The 18,808-nt window shown below is 42.5% G+C and overlaps 2 protein-coding genes across 2 annotated transcripts; one reads left to right on the top strand and one right to left on the bottom strand.

The window, feature by feature from the left end:
• Positions 1 to 613: 613 nt before the first annotated feature.
• hmgn6 (high mobility group nucleosome binding domain 6) lies at positions 614 to 3,853 on the bottom strand. Its single transcript, XM_069670623.1, has 6 exons — positions 3,711 to 3,853; positions 2,722 to 2,748; positions 2,505 to 2,534; positions 1,849 to 1,896; positions 1,620 to 1,739; positions 614 to 1,502 (listed from the first exon to the last, which is right to left on the bottom strand). The coding sequence occupies exons 1-6, from the start codon at positions 3,723 to 3,725 to the stop codon at positions 1,455 to 1,457; spliced, it is 288 nt and encodes a 95-aa protein (XP_069526724.1). The 5' UTR covers positions 3,726 to 3,853; the 3' UTR covers positions 614 to 1,454.
• An 888-nt stretch (positions 3,854 to 4,741) lies between these two features.
• On the top strand, positions 4,742 to 17,988 carry sh3bgrl (SH3 domain binding glutamate-rich protein like). Its single transcript, XM_069670561.1, has 4 exons — positions 4,742 to 4,997; positions 13,418 to 13,603; positions 16,483 to 16,563; positions 16,955 to 17,988. The coding sequence occupies exons 1-4, from the start codon at positions 4,953 to 4,955 to the stop codon at positions 16,988 to 16,990; spliced, it is 348 nt and encodes a 115-aa protein (XP_069526662.1). The 5' UTR covers positions 4,742 to 4,952; the 3' UTR covers positions 16,991 to 17,988.
• The last annotated feature ends 820 nt before the right edge of the window (positions 17,989 to 18,808 follow it).

Raw genomic sequence — 18,808 nt, 5'->3', positions numbered from 1 at the left:
AATCTTAGCATATTGTCCCTGCCACGGCTGACCTTTCGCTGACCTCGCCTCCCTGCGGATCTGTAGCAACAGATCTATGGCAAAAATTGCATTGGTTTCAATCCTCAGCTAACAAGACCCGACCTACTGTACGCTTGCAGTATAAAACAGAAGCTAAGCAGGATAAATTGCCTCTGTTCACGAATCTGTATCCTGCAGCTGCGTTCTGAGAGGAAATGCTGCGTTTGTCTACAGTGAAATTACATTAAAACAGGATTCAATCTGCTGCCATGACCTCTGACTAAATGAAACATGCCTTTAAGTGCGTTAAAGTGAATGCAACCTGTGCAAAGACGGTCTTATTTAACATCTCCATCGATGAACACTGAAAAGCTCTGACATGTGGTTAACAATGGAGGCTGCAAGAGGTGTGTGAGGACAACATAACAGACTACAACATCGTTCTGAAGTTTGACTTTGGGATGCATTAACTTGCATTATGATTAGCTGTGCTATTATTGAAGATAGCTTTGGTTGTAGCATGCTATCAAACTTAATCCTTCTTTCTTATTGACTATTATGCTGGTGAAGTGTGAGCTCTTTATACCTCAAAGAAACAAACATGAGACACTGATTCGAGGAAAATTCCCAGGACTTCTTTTTATTAAGAGAATTTTAGAACATAAGAGAGGGACCAGACACCTGCATTTGTCAGAGAAGGTTTCCAAATTCAATTGTTTAAAAAAACCAGAGTGTTTAGAAAAGCCGACATGACAGCGTGGATGGAGCAGGAGCTGTTTTACACGCAGGGTCGTCTAGGAGACAGGTCGGAGGCAATCGCTGTTCCCGGAATGTTTCACATGTTCATCTTCCTCTTTCTTATGGACAACACACTTCAACACGCTTTTTTTAAACACGATTTCAATGAAAAAAAAAAAAAAAAACAAGAGACAGAAGCAAAGGGAACTCACTGCACATTTAGAGGTCTAAAAGAATCACCCACATTAACATGGCTGAACCGTTAATAAAACATGGATAAAGGCTGAACTGCAGGGGGGAGGAAGGTCTAATCTGTGGAGGAAGAAGAGGGGAGGAGGAGGGAGGGAGATCAGGGAAGGAGGCAAAACACAGGAATACACAACTCACAACATAGCCAATCCGGCAGGGACGCACTTTCTACACCACACAAGCCTTCAACAATCATGAAATGCCATTTAAAAAAGATTTTAGTGTGTTCATCTTGCTTGCAGACACTTGATATGACCACTGCAAATCTGCAAGGCGCTCCATAATCAGCTTTGCTTTTTGTGCTAAAAATCTGTACGGATACTTATAAAATCATTGATAAAAATATTCCTCTGTTAACAATACGCCTTGGAGGGAAACCATGTGAGAGACTTGGGGGGGCTGGCTGGCTGGTTGGGGGTTCAGGGGGGGAAGGGATTGTAGAGGAGGAGGAAGCTTGGGCAGTGGTGCTACTCGGACTTGGCCTCCTCCTTGGCCTCCTCAGCGGCTGCCTCCACCTGTGGGGCAAAGCAGACAGGCAAAGGTCAAAACTTTGTACAATTTTCAAGCGCATAATCTTTGTGTGAAGTTCCAACTAACTTCCTCTGCAGTTAGGAACTTTCGAGTCGACCTACCTCGTTGGTCTTGGCCTCTCCATTCTCAGAGTGGTTTTCCTCGTTAGCCTCCGCCTCGGCGTTCTCCTTCGCCTTCTTGGTCTTCTTGTCCTCCTTCTTATCGTTCACAGCCTTTTCCTTCTGTAGGGGCCACAAAAGAGACGGTTAGCAGTCTGAATATTCACACAGCACTCTGTGCCCTCTGCTTTGTAGTGCAAGTTACCTTCTTATGAAGGCCAGCGTGGCTTACCTTTGCTGCCTTCTTGGCCTTTGGTTCCAGCTTGGGTGCGACCGGTTTCTGTGTAAAGAAAGGGATGAAAAAAGTTTAAATGCAGTTCAAATGTACAGTTTTTACAACTTTCTGGACTTTTGGCTCCTCTAAGACACTTTTTAAAAGGTTGACAAAGATTCTAACTCTAAAATGTTTCCTGATTGCAAACTTATGTTTATTAAGACATAGTCAGGACGCTTATACGATTACCACGACTGCCCTAAGTGGGTTAATTAAGACATTTTAAAGTAGTAAAAGTTATAACTCCGAGAGCATCTATTATGTCGGCTATTAATAATTAGTTCGTATTGTATCATTTTATTTGTGTAATTAAGCATTATATTAGCTTTAGGTTAGTTCTGTCGACCTTATTAGCACCTAATGCAGTAGTTACATATTCTGAACAAATTATAACGCTTAATAGTGTCATAATTACGTGTTTCACACTTTTCTTTGCTCAGGATTATTGCTACATGTGTTAAAGAGTAAAGAAACATTCCCATACTTGTTTTTGCTCCCTTAAGAGCAAAATATTGCAGTATCTACGTATTCACATGTGTGTGACTACTTTTAAACATTCTATCATGTTTTACATGGTTATTATCTTATTCTGTTCATGTTATGAGTTTTCTTACCGCCGATAACCGAGCTGATCTCCTCTGGGGCTGAAAAACAACAAAAGACTGTTATCAGGGGCTTTTATTTTGATTGGGACTGTATTCAAGAAAAACACATTGGAAGTCAATACTTAAAGTACTTTCTTCCTGATAATACCATCACATGTTCCACACGCTGATTAAAATGCTGTTTTAATCACATGTAGAAGACGTTACGTCCCATGCCCCTTCTTACCTCCTCCTTTTCTGCTCCTTCTGTTCCCTGTGACAGAAAACACAAACACAACACGTTAAAATAGAAAAAACAGGAAAATAGCAATATTAGGGGTTTATATGGTGCTTATATTGACAAGAAACAGTTGTTAAATGCTTCAGGTGCATATTTTGAATAATTACTGATCTGCTGGAAAAACTTTTCAGTTTCATGTGAAAACTAAAAATAATTTCTAATACAGGTAATTTTAAAGGATTACAGCCCAGAAATGTTGAGGTAATGCTTGATTTCAGTAATAGGCTGTGAGAGCTCTGCCATGTGGGCCTGTGGAGCCATATTTTTAAGGGCCCAGGCCCTGCTTTTCCCTTTCACTCCCCCATCTCTTTCTCTCATTCAATGCATGAAGCTCAGATTTGAAAGCTGGCGCGGGAGTCTTTGAGAAGGGGGAGGGTCCTACTAAGGCTCCCGCGCGCCACCAGGCGGCAGAGCAACGTCATCGCAGCCATTTGGGACTATGAACAAAGAGAGAAAATTTACAATTTTATCGAAACGCGACGGCAAATGTTTGTTTTTGTGGCCAAAATGCAAAGTAAAGGCACTAAAGCATTTTCCTTTGGCACTTTTGGTCGGTTTGGTGGCGTAATGGCGATAAGTGAAGCGTTTGTTCTCGGTAGGTCGGCGACGAAGGTGGACAAGAGCTGCAAAGCATGGCTGCTGCTTGTGCTTTAACTGCATGGAGACCGAAAGAGACTTCTGACTCCCCAAAGGACAGCGGCTCTTGAAAGAAAACGCGAATTATAGGCCGTGTCCGAGCGGGAAAATATTCATTCTAACACATAAAAAATGTACATTATATGTAGAAAATACGCAAAAATCCCCAGCGATATATATCGGTTATACATTGCGTTATAATTAAGTAATGTCTCAGAGGGATGTCTTCACAATCGTTTGCATCGCATAAATAGCTTATATCCCCGTCAAACTATTTTTGTTATTTTGAAAATACGTACCTTTCTCTTGGGCATGTTGATCTCTTGGAGGTTTTCTTACAAATACAACTAGAAACTGTTTTTCTTAGTGGGTTCAGTGCATGTGAAGACGAGTGTCTCCCTTATGCTCGGCAGTGTAGTAAACACACTGGAACAGAGAGGCGAGTGGTTGAATGGGGGGAGGGGTGCGGCTAAAGGCATGATTGATAGGCTCTCAGCCAATCAGGTGACGCCATTCGGGGCTGCAGAACACTTGGAATTTTGGAGCCGGTGATGATCTGGGGTCTGCGCGAATGGCTTCTTGCAGGGCGAGATGGGAGGAAGCCTGCAAGAATGAAAGGATTGCATTCGAGGACATATTGCCTTCATGCCAGTGTGTTCAATTACAGTGAGAAAGAGGCCGCAAGGCGGACCTGAATGCGCCGCTACACAGGCCCCGTGGCCGGCGGCATTCCCTCGTGTAAAGCCATGCATCCACGCTGGCTTGTATAAGAACTGGGCTCACATCTGCAGCGGCCAACAAGGAGAAATCACACCATAAATTCACTTCGTGTTTCAGTCCAATATGGCGCCCACTCCTCTCCGACACATTTTTTGTTTGTCAGTCGGCTTTCCTAAATACGCTTGAGGAAAAAGCCTTGCGTCGTCTGCCCCAGACGCCTGCAGGGGGCCCACAAAGCCCGTCTAATGATGTGGCTGCACAAGACGGCGCTTCAGTGGCTGTGCCGTTACACAAAAGCGTCTAAGCAGCAGTGTTCAAAATCACAGCAGATTTTTATTTTTCTTTACCCTCTATTCATTCACCATCACAGCATTTACTAGAACACCTGCAACGGTGCACGCATGCAGTGTTAAAGGAACAATAGCCAATGTCTGGCTTGCAGACAATGGGGACAATGCTGAAATATTCAGACAATATCACCCTGTTGTCTTGCCATCATGATAGGCCCATTGCCTCCCTGTGCGTGCACGTACGTGCCTCCGAGTGTGTGTTCTTGCTCTACGGAGAGAGAGAGGGGCTAGAAGGGGCGGGGTGCGGAGTAGAGGCGGAGGAGGAATGCAAAGCTCCATCCAGTGCTGAGAACTGGAGCATTTGCGCAGATAGTCTGCGCTGCCTTCAACAGACACACAGCATTTCAACCGGGGAAGTTTGTTGTTGTTGCTCTTCTTTCCGCTGCCGAGCAATCCGCCTGCGAAGTGTCTGCAAGGAGCAAGGCGACCAACCGCTGCCTACCGGACTCGTGTCAGCATCAGGGATTTAACATGGTGATCAAAGTGTACATAGCATCGTCCTCTGGATCCACTTCGGTAAGAGAGTTAAGAATTGCATTGCTCTTTATACATGAGGTTGTGGCTTGATTCATGTGCAGCATCCAGCGCTTATTAGGCAACAAAAAGCAGCTGAACTTTTATTGAACTCACTTACTGATGTCCATCCGGCTGTCAGCCTCAGTCTGGAGTGGTCTGACTCATCAGTAAGCATGCTGCTCTGCCCCCTCCAAGACTTTGGACACAGGAGGGGTCTCTTAATGCATTTTGCTCTCTCTCTTTCCTTTCTTTGACTTTGTGACAGAGAGGAAGTTTGAGTCTGGTAACTGACTGGGGCACATTTCTCTCTGAGCTGTGGTTTGTCACAGTATTTCCTGAGGTGACAGTTTATGCTTTTGCAGTTGAAACAAGGCTGAAAAACAGTGAAGGCATGCAGCAAAATCCATAACTGTTCCCAAAGTGGTCCTTTGTCACCTGATACCAGGGCAGGGCGGTTCACAGCCTGTATGTTTGATAGAGGGAGAGATCTGACTGGCACTGGAAAGTACAGCCTTGAGTGTTGCCTTCACTGCCATGCAGGCTAGAGGACCTTCAGCTTCACTCTTGCCTGTTTCTTTCCGAGTGTAGAGGAATGATGGTGATGCAACTCTCCAGGGCCCCTTATTAGACCTGCAGCTGCAGCCCGGGAACACTTAGGCTCTGTTTAGGACTTGCTGGAGGTCTGGCTTTGTTGAAACATACAACTTCATACCATACGTGTGCACTAAAGCTTGAATTCTTGTAATCATACATGTTTTCATTACAGCTGCAAAGTTCTCAACATAATCAGTGGTGTGAAATATTACAAGCATTCATTGTACCATCTCTAATGGTCTAGCTGTGTACTAAAATGTGCATTTGAATAAAATAGCACAGAAATAGTAGTCATTACATCTGGTCCTCTACTTAAAAACACATTGTCTTTGTGTCCCTCTCCAAATTAAAGTCCCTTTATATCATCATGAGGTTTAAATCATTTTGGGGATGATTTACCGTCATTGAGCAACTCGTCATGGCAGCTCCCATACAGAGGGAGTGATCAAGCATAGAGCCTCCTTTCAGTTGGACAGCGCAGAGTGACTTTATTGCCCTCACAGTAAATGTCATTTGCAAAAGCTCAGCGGCGATCTAACAGGACAGGAGCTTCCTGTAAAGTCAGAGCAGCCTTAGCTTAGTGCAAGTGATGCCATCACTGTGCTGCTGGAGACTGTCTGGGAAAATGCATTACCTCTCATTGATCTGTCTTAGAGTCTGCAAGAACAAGTGGACAAGCTCATACTTCTTTTGTCACCTTTGTTCTATATCTCTGGAAAGAAATGTGTTACTGACTAAAGTAGAGTGTTATTAACACATCATGCAGGCTGTATCTTAATCAGCTCCACTATGGTAGCTTATTTCTTTGGATTGACTTAGATATAGGAAATACTGTCACACTATAGAGTTTATAGGGCTCGCTCCATGTGTGAATAATAATGTTAGAATCTCTCTCCATATAAGTGAAATCTTTAACGTAAAACCATTAAAAATGACTTCAAGACTAGTGAAAAGCTGCTGGGTGACAAAATGTCGAAACCCTCAGCCTGGCAGCTTGCAGTTTGATTGCATCAGTGACTACAAAACAATGTGATTGCATTCCACTATCCAGCAGTGTCTGCTGCCACACTAATCACTCCAATCTAGTTCACTATGTGAACGGAGCAAGAGACCAGAAACAGTGAGACAAGTATTTTTTCAGAACCAGCACTTGAAGCTTTGCTCCACATGATGATTGAAAGTCAGTGAGAAAGAGACAGACAGCATAAAATTAGCCCGAGGAGTGAATCAGATTTAGCACTTGACGAGCTACAGTCAGCATTATTCAGACAGATACATTTATAAAGACATGAAGTTCTGTTTTATGTGCACATTTTTAGCTTTAATGCATATTGATTTGATGCTGAATCTGATCCACATGACAGTTGGAAGTTAGCAGAAAGGCTTCTATGTAGCAACGAGGCTTGTATCTCGAGGACCATTGACCATCACATTGAGCATATGGCTCACTGATGAAAGTGGTATTATGAACTGGCTGTCTGGTGCGACTTTAGCGGAAAAAATCACAAGCGACGCCCAGTTAGTGACGCATACATCAGCCAGCAGTGGTTGGTCTGCCAGGGATTGGTAGGCGGAGCTAAGCAGCTGCTTTTCTGCTCTCTGTAAGTGTTGCGAGTAAACAGTAATCGACTATGGCTGAATAAACAAAGAAAAGATGGATGACTACAGATACAACTTCAAAAATAAGTGAAAATCCAAAGAAAATAAACAAACTTGACGCTCAGATGAAGACAAACAGTCTAAAAAGGAAAGCGACCGTCAACCAGGAAAATCAAGAGTTACAACCGGAGCCAACCGTGGACGTCACACATGCAGCACTGTCTGGATATCTGGGAAGTGTGCTCCCGCAATTATTGTTCATCGCTGTAGGTGCCACCAAAGAGAATGAAACTGAGTTCTTCGAGATTGTAACTTTAAGGTTTAATGGACTTAATGGTGCGTTCTATTTACTTGGAAGTCGGAATTCGGAACTGGGAATGACGTCACCCACGAGTTGACCGCTTTCCAGTACAGCAAGTCGAAAAACCAAGATATGGACCCCTCCAGTAAAACAGGTGTGCTTGCTCTCTCGGAATACAGACAACTACAGAACAAGGTCCTCAACATGTTCACAGATAGAAATTGGACAGCAGTGTGAGTGCGACTGATTTAATGAGACACAAGACAGAAGTGATAGTAAACAGTTAATACTGCAGCTTTCATTTACTGTTGATGCACGGAGCAGCCATCTTTGATTATGAGGTCGGGGTTGGTTTTCTGAGTCAGAAATCAGACCTCAGGGGGCATTTAAGTTGAAATTTCCGACTGGGAATTTCAGACTTCCCAGTACAAATGGAATGCACCATAACTCTGCACATTCTGATATAAAACGACTAATTCCCAAAAGATGTGTAATATAACACACTGGTTAGTCAGAGGAAGGAACAGTAAGGAAGTGAAAGTAATAATGAATGCTGTGTGTCCACTTGCTCTTCCTCTTTACATTCAAGTGTGCTTATTGCAGTACAAGATTATTCTCCTGAAACTAATGTCATCTTTGTGAAACTGTAATGATACAGTTTAAAGGACATTAGCAAAACCCCTCCAACTACAGTGACAGAAGAAAATATAAAATACATAGCAAATATACAGATATTATATAAAAAACAGTGTTCCAGGCCTGCTCCCTACCACAGTCTGTGTGGATTATATACAGTCCCTGAGCAAAGCACTGCCTGCTAGCTTAGTCACCCTCTGACCCCGGACCTGTGCTAGTCCCTTGTGGAGGCTGGAATCCCTGCTAACTGACTGAGAGCTGACATCATCTTTCCAGCCAGTAATGAGAAACAGAGTGTTTGAGTCACCTGAAGAAACGGTGTTGTGACTCGCTGTTAATCCCCCAGAGAGACTTCTAATGTTACTGCAAGTGGCTTTGTTAAGGTCATGCTATGTATTCACCTATATCCTCATGCTCATGACACATATGGTATTGTATTTTAGAAAGAATAGCTCCACAAATGTTGAGTTCAGTGAGGCCGACTTCACACATGTAAATACACATGTAAATACACACACTCGCATACACCTGTAGTGTAGACTGCGTGGCACGAGGCCAACATAAAACTGGAAGTAGCTTATGTCTGTAGAAAGAGCCAAAACATTGGCCCGCACCAAGCCACATTTACTACCTCATTTCCCTCGATGCACAACAGACACGCTATTGTTTCATGTAGTTCCTCATTGCCACAATAAATGTACAAATAATCAGTTATAACCTCCAAAATAGTCTCTCAGCATGTAAAGTAAATAGATAGTGCATGTCAAAGTCTTCTGCTCTGCTTCAGATTTATTGCTCTTCTTCAACAGCAGATTGGATATTAGGGTCCATAGGTCAGGCTTGATTTGACGCCGCTGCAGTGAGTAAGTAAGTGTGTCTAACAGGTCATTATTTTTGGCGTTTTTTCTCTGTTGTTTCACCTCTAGGCAGCAGTGTGGGCACCCAGCCAGAGCATTACTGTAAGGCTCTTTTGTAGCGATGGTGTAATGCTGACTGAGCTCAGGATTGGGTGGAGGCCACTGTTGCTGCTAAAATTCCTGCTGATTATTACTTGATCAGATTCAGACAAAACCTTTATCACACTCAGGACTGGCGTTGATTCATGTTTCCTGTAGTCGAGATGTTGATTCTCTTGCATTTATGGACTGCACCATAACAAAGGTCCTTTCTATGAAGAATCAGGGACCACTTCAGTTTGAATTTATTTTCCTTCTATCTTAGTGAATCAAAAACAAATGGACCTCAACCCTGAGTCGACGTAACTGATCAGTCTGCACCGTATTGATCCGCCCCTGTGTTGTTAATATAGTGCATCCAATCAATGCCAGCCATTGTCTGGCAGCTGTTATGGCCACAGTCCTGCCTCCTTTCAGGCATTGATCGGTCCTGGATCAGATCTCATTTCCCTGACACAGCTCTCACATGATCATGTTGATCATGTTGATGCAGAATGTAAGCCAAAGAACTGTTGCAGACTCCCTCTGCACATCTGCAGTGTTTTAGGTTTGTCTTGTAGTAAAAATATGATCAATGCAGCAATAAATATGTTTAACTTTATCGTTCTATAGCTATAATTTATAATGACCTCCTAAGCTGCTTTCCCACTGGTCAAAAAAACCCACTAAAACCCGCTGACATTCGGCTTTTTTGCTTAGTGGGAAAGGTCAGCATCGGCATTAAGACCCGGGTCAAATGACTCTACAATAGACCCGGGTAATTATCGCCTCGGCTCCGATTGGTATTGATGGGAACAGAAAGTCCGTGTGGACACGCTAATCTTCGCCCCCTCTCCGGCACGACGCTATGCTCCGTCGGTAACTTCTGCAACTCCTTGTCATCTAACAGCTAACAAATTCCGCCCGTCTCCGTCCGAGCAGCACTCGAACATCGTTCCAAATTTGTTGGCGAGTTTGATACACAGACTGAATGAGTGATAGATACAATAAAGACCGAACCACCCTAACATCTTCGCTGTTTACTAACCCTGTCTCTGGCACGTTTGTGACGTCAGATGGTGTTGCAGCAGAAAAGAGACCGAAAGGAGTATACTTCACTGGCAATGGGAAAAGAGACAATCAGCATCTATAAGCAGGTCTTCCCGGGTCCGAAAAACCTGCGTCAGCACGCTAAATTTAGGTGGGAAAGGGGTATTAATTACAATGGTAAACACATTGGAAATAAATAGTTGATAATTTCAGGCTAACTTCCTTCAGTTGACACACAAAATCATGTCATGATTGCTGCAGTCCTTCATGGGTGTGTACATGGACTCTCTTGGGAGTTTGATAACAGATAAGTAGAGTTGCAGGTCAGTGCTGATAAAATGATGAGTGTGCAGTGAAAAACAAAATTCTGTCAAAAAGCGTTTGCAACTGTTTGCTTCATGCTGTTTCTGTTGCAGTGTATCACAAGGAAACATTTTAAATCAATTAATTCTTTACACAACAACAACCCTGCCTTATTAAACCACATCTTCCACTGCACAGTGAAATGTGGGTCAGAGGGGCCGAAAAAAACATGCTGGCTTGTATATTGCAAAATTGGATGTAGTTTATCATCCTCTTAGGATTGGCACACTGAATTTGACGATGTATTTGGACATATTTATTTCTGCTTTATGAAATAGTATGATGTTGGAAATCACCCAAAGAGTAGACAGACAAGCTAGCAGCTCTGTGGGGGCATTGCAGTGGTGCTTCATGCTAAATGCTAATATCGGCATGCTAACATGCTCATAATGACAGTAATACAATGCTGGTATTTTGCAAGTACAAAGTTAACTATGTTCAGCATCTTAATTAATCAATTTAGCATGCTAACTTGCTCAATCACAACATTTAGACTCATGGGAGTGTTATTAACGTTGCAGGTCCTAAACCAAAGTCTTCACCCTTAAGAGAGCATGAATGTCTATAGCTAATTTTATGGTAAGTAATCAAATGTTGTGACATTACACAGACATCCAGAAACGTCAGCCTGACTGGGTCGCACACAAAAAGTAATAAAAATGTCTGTTTCACGGTCGTGCAAGAGGAAAAGTCAAGGAAACACCAGAGTCATAAGAATCATCTTCTGTGCACCATGAATTTCATGTCTATCTTTATTGTGTTTGATATTTCAGTTTGGACCAAAGTGGAGGACCAACTGCCATTCAAATACTGCCGTAGAGCCATGCAGCTAGTATGGACTAAACCAACTAAGAGTTTACCGCCTGATCCATAGATAAAACCAACAACGCACAGACATGCCTCTCTGGCTTTTGCATTTTGTTGAGCCTGGTGTCAGCATGTGTTTGCATATTAAGGCAAGCTTGTTCGAGAGAGGAGAGATTATGGAGATCAAAACCTGTGAACAAATAGTCCTGGTGCATGACTGTCTGCACGTCTGACACCAGCTCATCACTCTCACTGTTGTCTTCCCTGTAACGGCTGAGGAGAGATTTCAAAGCATTCCAGAGAGACTGATCAGAAAGGAATAGTAGAGAGCAACGGGAGAAGTGCAGTTGTTTATTACCACACCCAAATCCAGAGATGGTTTGTTTTACTCAGTTTAAAATCACCAGGAGCTCAATGAAAGACACAGAGGAGCAATGCAAAGGAATGAAAGCAGCAAAACAGGGAATTCTCACTGTGCAATTAGAGTAAGAGGCAGATGGCAAGTGGCCAGTTTGCCTTACAAATTAATTTTGCTTGGCAACATTACAACGCAGGCTTGCTTGGGGAATGGCTAGAGAAAGAGGGGAAAGTAGATCCTTGTGTTTAACCTTTCGTTTCAGCAATTAAGTTTGAGGATTGAGGGTTTAAAAGTACCATCTTAACGTGCTCTGTAAGTGAAAGAGAAGGCTGTGCAGAATCTTCCATCAGACTGAGGATTGTCTGCGTTCAGGGACAGAGTGAGTGTAAGTGACTTTGAGCTCCTGGCGTTCCACTTCGTTGCTTTGTCCCGCACTGGTTTCCAGGGCAGGTGGGGAAAGAGCTGGTTTTGGGACTTTGGCCTGGAGCAACGGAGTCCAACCGCATTAAATGAATTCAAACTGCTCCACAGTTAATCTGCCAGCATTGTCAGCTCGCTCATTTGTTTCAGCATTTGGCTGTTAAATAATCCACCTGTTTCGTCTGCCAGCCATAGAGCTGGGAGGAGCCCTCAGAGGTGTCTGAACTGGCAGGAAGACAAAATATTGATAATCAACCATAGAGCCTTGTAATGATTTTACTATGTAGAAGGCTAGTTTGACTTTAGGTGTGTGAAAGAGGGTTTGTGTGCAGCTGAGGCTGGATGTGTGCGTCTCCTTGCAGCAGGCCTTATTTGGCTCGTGTTTGACCAGTTACCTCCTCCCGAGTCCCAGAGGAGCTCTTGTTTCCGTCTGGCCTTGTAGGGCCATCCTCCCTCTTACACACACCCACTGAGAGCTCATTGGACCACAATTTCATACTCTAAATCACACACACATCCCCAAAGATATAACGGCAGAAGCAGAAATATGACAAGTACACATTTCTGTCCACTGAAGCTTCTTTATGATGTTGTTTGTGGTCGTATGTGGGATACTGGGTATGTGCTGAAGCAAGTTAACACCTAAAAGTACAGTTTGACACACTTCTATTTCCTGTTGAGTTGTGCAGTTGGTTATTTGCATCCTCTGAGAGGAAAGGCCTGTAGTTTTGCATTACGTAGGAAGTATTATTATAGAGGTGTCACAAGTTAGACGGGGGTTAAATATGGTGCTGTGTCAAAAAACTGAACCGCCTTTTGTACCTCTCAAAATTAATCATATCTGCATGCAAATCCAACGCAGTGGGAGAGACAGCAAGGTCTTTCTTTATAAGAATTAAGAACACTTCCTTGTGTTAAACAGACAGGCTTTGACAATTTGTCAAATTAAAAGCATACGAATGCTTTTGAAATGCCTCGATTAGTGAAAATCCCGTTTGAATAAAAGAAGGATGACGATAGCTCAGTCTTTGGAGATGCTATGTGTTACTCACTATCTAGCCTTTTTCAACAAATGAAACACAATCTGTCCTTGCTTAGCCTTGCTGGAGTTCACCGTCTTCAATAGTCTTGTATCACTTCATTCACTCGTCACCTAACGAGTGGTAACTTAGTAACAGAGCAGCCAGCGATCACTAAAGTGTTATTTCTCACAGCAAAGAAGAAGTGTCCTTATTTCTGCGGCAGACTGATGACAGTATGTTGAACTGAGGCCCTTATGCTTCCTCATAAGTTTGAAGTTAGCACGAGTCTAACTGACAACTTCCCCTCTGTCACTCTCTTCTCCCCCCACACGCAGATTAAGAAGCAGCAGCAGGATGTGATGGGTTTCCTGGCTGCCAATAAGATCGAATTCGAGGAGTGTGACATCGCGGCCAACGAGGCCAACAGGAAGTGGATGAGAGAGAATGTTCCGGAGGAGTCCAGGCCGGCTACGGGGAACCCTCTCCCCCCACAGATATTTAACGAGAGCCAGTACTGCGGGGTGAGGAACACATGCACACACATGCTCTGAATAACTGGCACATGATTGTTCCTGGAACTACAGTGTTTTGATAAGTCACATACAGAGCTGTAGCTACCAACGGTGACATCAAGCTCATTACACACGTAATAAGCAGGGTGGGTATTGAATGCACACTCTGATGCTTTAGACAAAATATGTTTAAAGCTGTATTATTAAATGTTTCATGTTGAGAACTGATAAATAACGTGAAAGGTGTCACTCGTGGTGCCTAACCCCCAGAGAATTATCTCTTGACTTCTCAGTTTTAGCAAAACAATGAGCTAAAATTTGCATTAAGTGTCTATCAGCTCAGTGTTTTGATTTTACTCCTGTGTGACTTTATGTTTTAGTCCCCTCTCATGGCTCTTATAAGCATTGTTTATCATCTGCCATATGCTCACGTCCAGCACCAAAGTGTAGGCAGGTGAAAATAGCAACTAGCTGGTGACCATAGTTGAGCATTAGCAGCTACAGAGCCACATATAGCTTTCTAGATATGTAAACCAGGTGCCTGCATCTGTGAAAAAAATGTGCTAACACGTTAGCCATAAGGCAATAATATGTCAATGTTAGTTGTTCTGCCATCCCCAAGTGGCAAGGAAATATAGCTATATCTGCTTTACAATGTTATTAATATCAAAATTAATTAATATATAAGGAATTTAGAATTTATAAACCAGAAATGTAACATGACAGGGTTCCCACGCATCCTAGGAAAACCTGGAAAATCTTTAAATTTAGAGACTAGTTTTCCAGTCCTTGAAACATCTGGAAATTGATTAAAATGACCAAATATCCTGGAAATAATTTATGTTGTCCTGGAAAATTTTAATTTACTTAAGCCCCTCATTCAGATTGCATACATAAACCTTTGTTTGAAACTTGGCAGCTAATAGTTATTCCTGTAAGTATGAGCACACGGGTCATTTTATGTTTAGCATGTGAAGTAAAATGGATTGTCTGTTTAGATAATATTATCGCGATGCTAATTTCCGTTAGCGCACAGCTAAAACACCGGATCTTTTGACTTAAAATTACTTGATGACATATTCTGATGTCAGCTAGCCGGTAGCACAAGTTTATCACCTTAACTCCAGTCTAAGCTCCCACAGCTGTCACATTCACAATTGAGTCCTTCAGGTGTAACTTGGATAGATGTAGTCTTAATAAACACTCGCTTCTTCACCCCGCCATTCCGCCATTACACAGAAGACGGAACATAACAGAGGTGTAATAATCCCAACTTAAAGAGGCTTGAGACACTTCATCATAAACCCTACATCATTTTAAAAAAAGGAGGAATAAAACTGGGGTTAAATGAGTCAGTACTAGGCCTACCGGTAAATTATATGACTGTTTGCGAGCTGTATTGTCAAGAAAAACTCCTGGAAAGGAACCCTGCATGAGCATTTAAAGGAATAGTGCAGCATTTAGGAAAAGAGAGATACAAACCAAGTCCAAGATACAGAGATCGACAAAACCCTCACATCCGAACATATGAAGCTGGAGCCAGATGGTTAGCTTAGCTTGAATTGTAAACAGAGGGAACAGCTTGCCTGGTTCCATCCCACTGTCACAAAATCCGCTTAGACCTCAAATTTGACCTGGTTTATCTAATTTATTCAAAAACCAGACATAAAAAAGTCACAGAACATTGAAACATAACCCGTTCTGATAGTTTTTACACTTTGTTTTTCATAGATTAGCATTTAGCAGCTAAAAAGACAGATATATCTTAATTCATATTTCACATGTGGACAGAAGTAGAAAGCGAGTGCTGTTCTGCATCTGCTGGACTTTGTGTAAGGAAAAGTACATGCTAACGTGTTAGCCATACATGCTTTTTTAGCTACACATTTTAGCTAGTCAAATCTGTACAAAACCAGAAGTAAAAAAGTGACAGAATACAGGAACATAAGCCTTTGTAATAGGTTTATCCTTTTTACTTTTGCACCAATTAAACAAACATACAACGTGTAAATTAGTGAGCTTTAGTGGTGCTGTTAGACAGACTTTTTTACCTTTGGACAGAGCGAGCCTCTCTGTTTCCCATGCTTCCAGAATGGTAGTTTTTAGTTCAAGGTTAACTGTAACCTTGCTCCAGCTTAATATTTAGCTAATGTTTATAATACTGGTATTGATCTTCTCATCTAACTTGCTGAGAAAGTGAACGTGGAGTTCTCAAAATGTCAAACTACTCCTTTGAATATTATGGAGAAGTACTCTCGAGAACTTAACAGCGTAATGATAAAAGAAAATCACCCAATCTTTTTTATGCAGCTATTCAAATCTGTCTTAGGCTGGTGGGGTTGAAGTATTTTGTCCTGGCTACAGCCCCGCACAGAAAACACTGTCTGTAGCCTGGGTGCACTGAGGCATCATGTTGTGCAGCCAGTGGCTGGAAGTGAGGTTGCACATGCAGGATGGGCTGTATTGAATGACACAGACAAAGAGAACAGCATTTCCCAGGATACTTGCAGCTGTGTGTGTGTCTCCTGGTATGTGTGTGTGGGAGAAAAGGACTGAAAACAAAGGAATGAGAAGGAGAGAGGGATCAAGAATGAGACTGGAGACAAATAAACAGTAAATGGCTGAATGTGTTAGCTTGTTTACTTTTGGCTACATTGTCAAAGACAATACCGTCCTATCACGCTGACTACTGAGGCCTGTCCTTGGACAAATAACAGGACCGTGACAACGGCTGTGTCTCACAAAGAGTTCTCCATGTGGCAATGCTGCTCAGATTGTCGCCCCCAGGCGCTGATCCAGAGTCTGATTCACATTATCATTCCTCAGGTTGGAGGAGCTTTCTGATCGATTTGCATCTAAACTTCTCTGTGTGTCTCATTGTTTCTCAGAACTATGACGCCTTCTTTGATGCCAGAGAGGACAACGCCGTGTATGCATTTCTGGGTCTGACTGCTCCCCCGGGCTCCAAGGTAGGCTTATGAACACAAACACTCTCTGGTATCTGTCCTTTCTTTGAACTGCATTCCCACAGCCGAACCATGTTTCCTGTAAAAGCAGCTTATGAGCCTAAATATATATTTGTCCTCACAGTGTGATTTTCATACAGAAAACACACGTATTACATAATACATCTGTTCATGATATCCTTATGCCAAAGCAGGCCTCTTCTCTCGTCCTCTCACTCATGCACACTGGCGCCTCCTCTCTGCCACAACAGGAACTGCAGGGAGGTGTGCCAGTTACCATAGAAACAGAGGGGTTTTCCTGTGTGCTGTGGCAGGGGATATATAAAGCAATATCCTCCATTTTAATATAACACACTCTCCTCCTTGCTTCCTCTTTGTCTCTGTTCCTTTCCAGGAGGCCGAGGCTCTAGCCAAGAAAGCACAGCAGTAGCAGTTTAACAGCATTTCTACCTGAGACCTCAGGCCTACACCTTTTACCCAGACCTGGACCCAGACTGACCTGGAACTGAACCAGAGAAAAGAGAAGCAACATTTCACTCAGCTTATAAACAAGTGGACGCTTTTGATTTACTTTTTTAAATATGTTTTTTTTATTAATCTGTTTTCAGCTGTGCCTTGCCAGCTGTAGTGAATGGAGGTACTAAAGCAGAGCATTATGGGTATCTACAAGCAGCTCTGCTTCCTCCCATTAACCTCAGCCAGCTACTCCTATTGGCCTAATGACATGTCAATCAACCATTAGCATGAACGTGTAGCCTCCTCCATCAGACACAACAAAATGTACGCACTTTGAAAACTGTAACCCAGATTCATCATTTGGCCAACATCTGTGGTAAAAATTGGATCATAAAATGTCATCATCATAAGATTCGTTTAACTCAACAGATTTAATTAGAACAAGTCTGATCTGTTGCATCCTGGAAACACTGAGTCACATGTTGTGCTCCTGCCAGTCATGTCATCGCCAAAACTGCAGCACCTTTGTTATAAGAAACTATTACATTTCCATTCTCTGTTTTTATTTACTTTATATTGTCTTAATGCTGTTTTAACGGCATTCTTTTTTCTACGAGATGATATGTTTAAAACATAATATTACATGCTAAAATTACAAGTCTGCAATTACGTAAAATTGTGTTTTTGTTCAGTGTTTATGTTTTTAGGGGATAGTGACGGCTGTTTGGTTTAGCTAAAAGCATCCTGTTTCACTTTCTGTTGGTGATTCCTGTTTTACGTAAGTGGAAATCTTCCCTCAAATAAAATAAAAATAAGACTGCAAACAGAACAGCATGCCTGACTCCGAGTACACTGTGGTGGTTGTCATGTAATAAGTTTAAAAAAATTGACACAGTCAAACTAAATTGAAAAACTTTGCCTTCTTATAACACTGTTTTTTTATGCACAATAAATGACTTTAAGTTTACAGAATGTGACTAATGTTTCATTGAACATGGCCTGACGTTTTGTGCTATAAGGCCTTCAAGAAATTGGGATTAACGATTTATTTGGCTTGGTAATATTAACACTGTGAAAGAGAGAGTAGGATTTGTTTTAAAGACATCATCACTCCTTTTTGAGTTGGAGTTCTGGTTCGAATCTCTGTTTGGACGAAGAGGGCCTTGTCTGTTCTCCGTGTGCATGCGTGGGTTCCCTCCGGTGACTCTGGCTTCCTTCCACAGTCCAAAGACATGCTCGTTAGGTTCATTGGTGACTCTAAAACTGTCCATAGGTCTGGGTGTGAGCGTGAAAGGTTGTCTTGTCTCTGTGTGTCAGCCATGTGATTTACTGGAGATCAGTCCAGGTGTAACCCCGCCTCTCGCCTAATGACAGCTGGGAAAAGCTCCGCCCCCCCACAACCCTGAACAGGATAAGCGGTATAGGTCATGTATCGATTGATATTACTGATTTGCTAAGTCCTGCAGATTTACCCAAGGATGTTATATAACCGTCTTTGAAGGTAACTTAAAGCTGCTGTGAGGAACTTTTGGTTTGTGTTGATTTTGGTACAAAGCCGTACCTCTTTGCTGATTCTGTCCTGTGCATGCTTTAGCGGTGGTTTTTAACAATAAATCTCAGCCTGCTTTCTTTAACACTCATATGTATCACTCACTTTAACTTTTTGCCCTGTAAAATGTAAAAAAAAGGTAGCGTGCAGTTAATCGCTCCCTCTGACACCTACCCCCCCCCCCCCCCCCCCCCCCGCAGTTTCAGACATTAAAAATAACTATAGAAATAATCAGTCTTGTCC

The sequence above is a fragment of the Semicossyphus pulcher genome, unplaced genomic scaffold, assembly GCF_022749685.1.
Source record: "Semicossyphus pulcher isolate SPU_LCO1_2020_fin unplaced genomic scaffold, fSemPul1.0.p SCAF_2, whole genome shotgun sequence".
Taxonomy (NCBI): Eukaryota; Metazoa; Chordata; class Actinopteri; order Labriformes; family Labridae; genus Semicossyphus; species Semicossyphus pulcher.
Note: the sequence above shows the minus strand (reverse complement) of the source record. Positions and strands in the feature narration are given on the sequence as shown.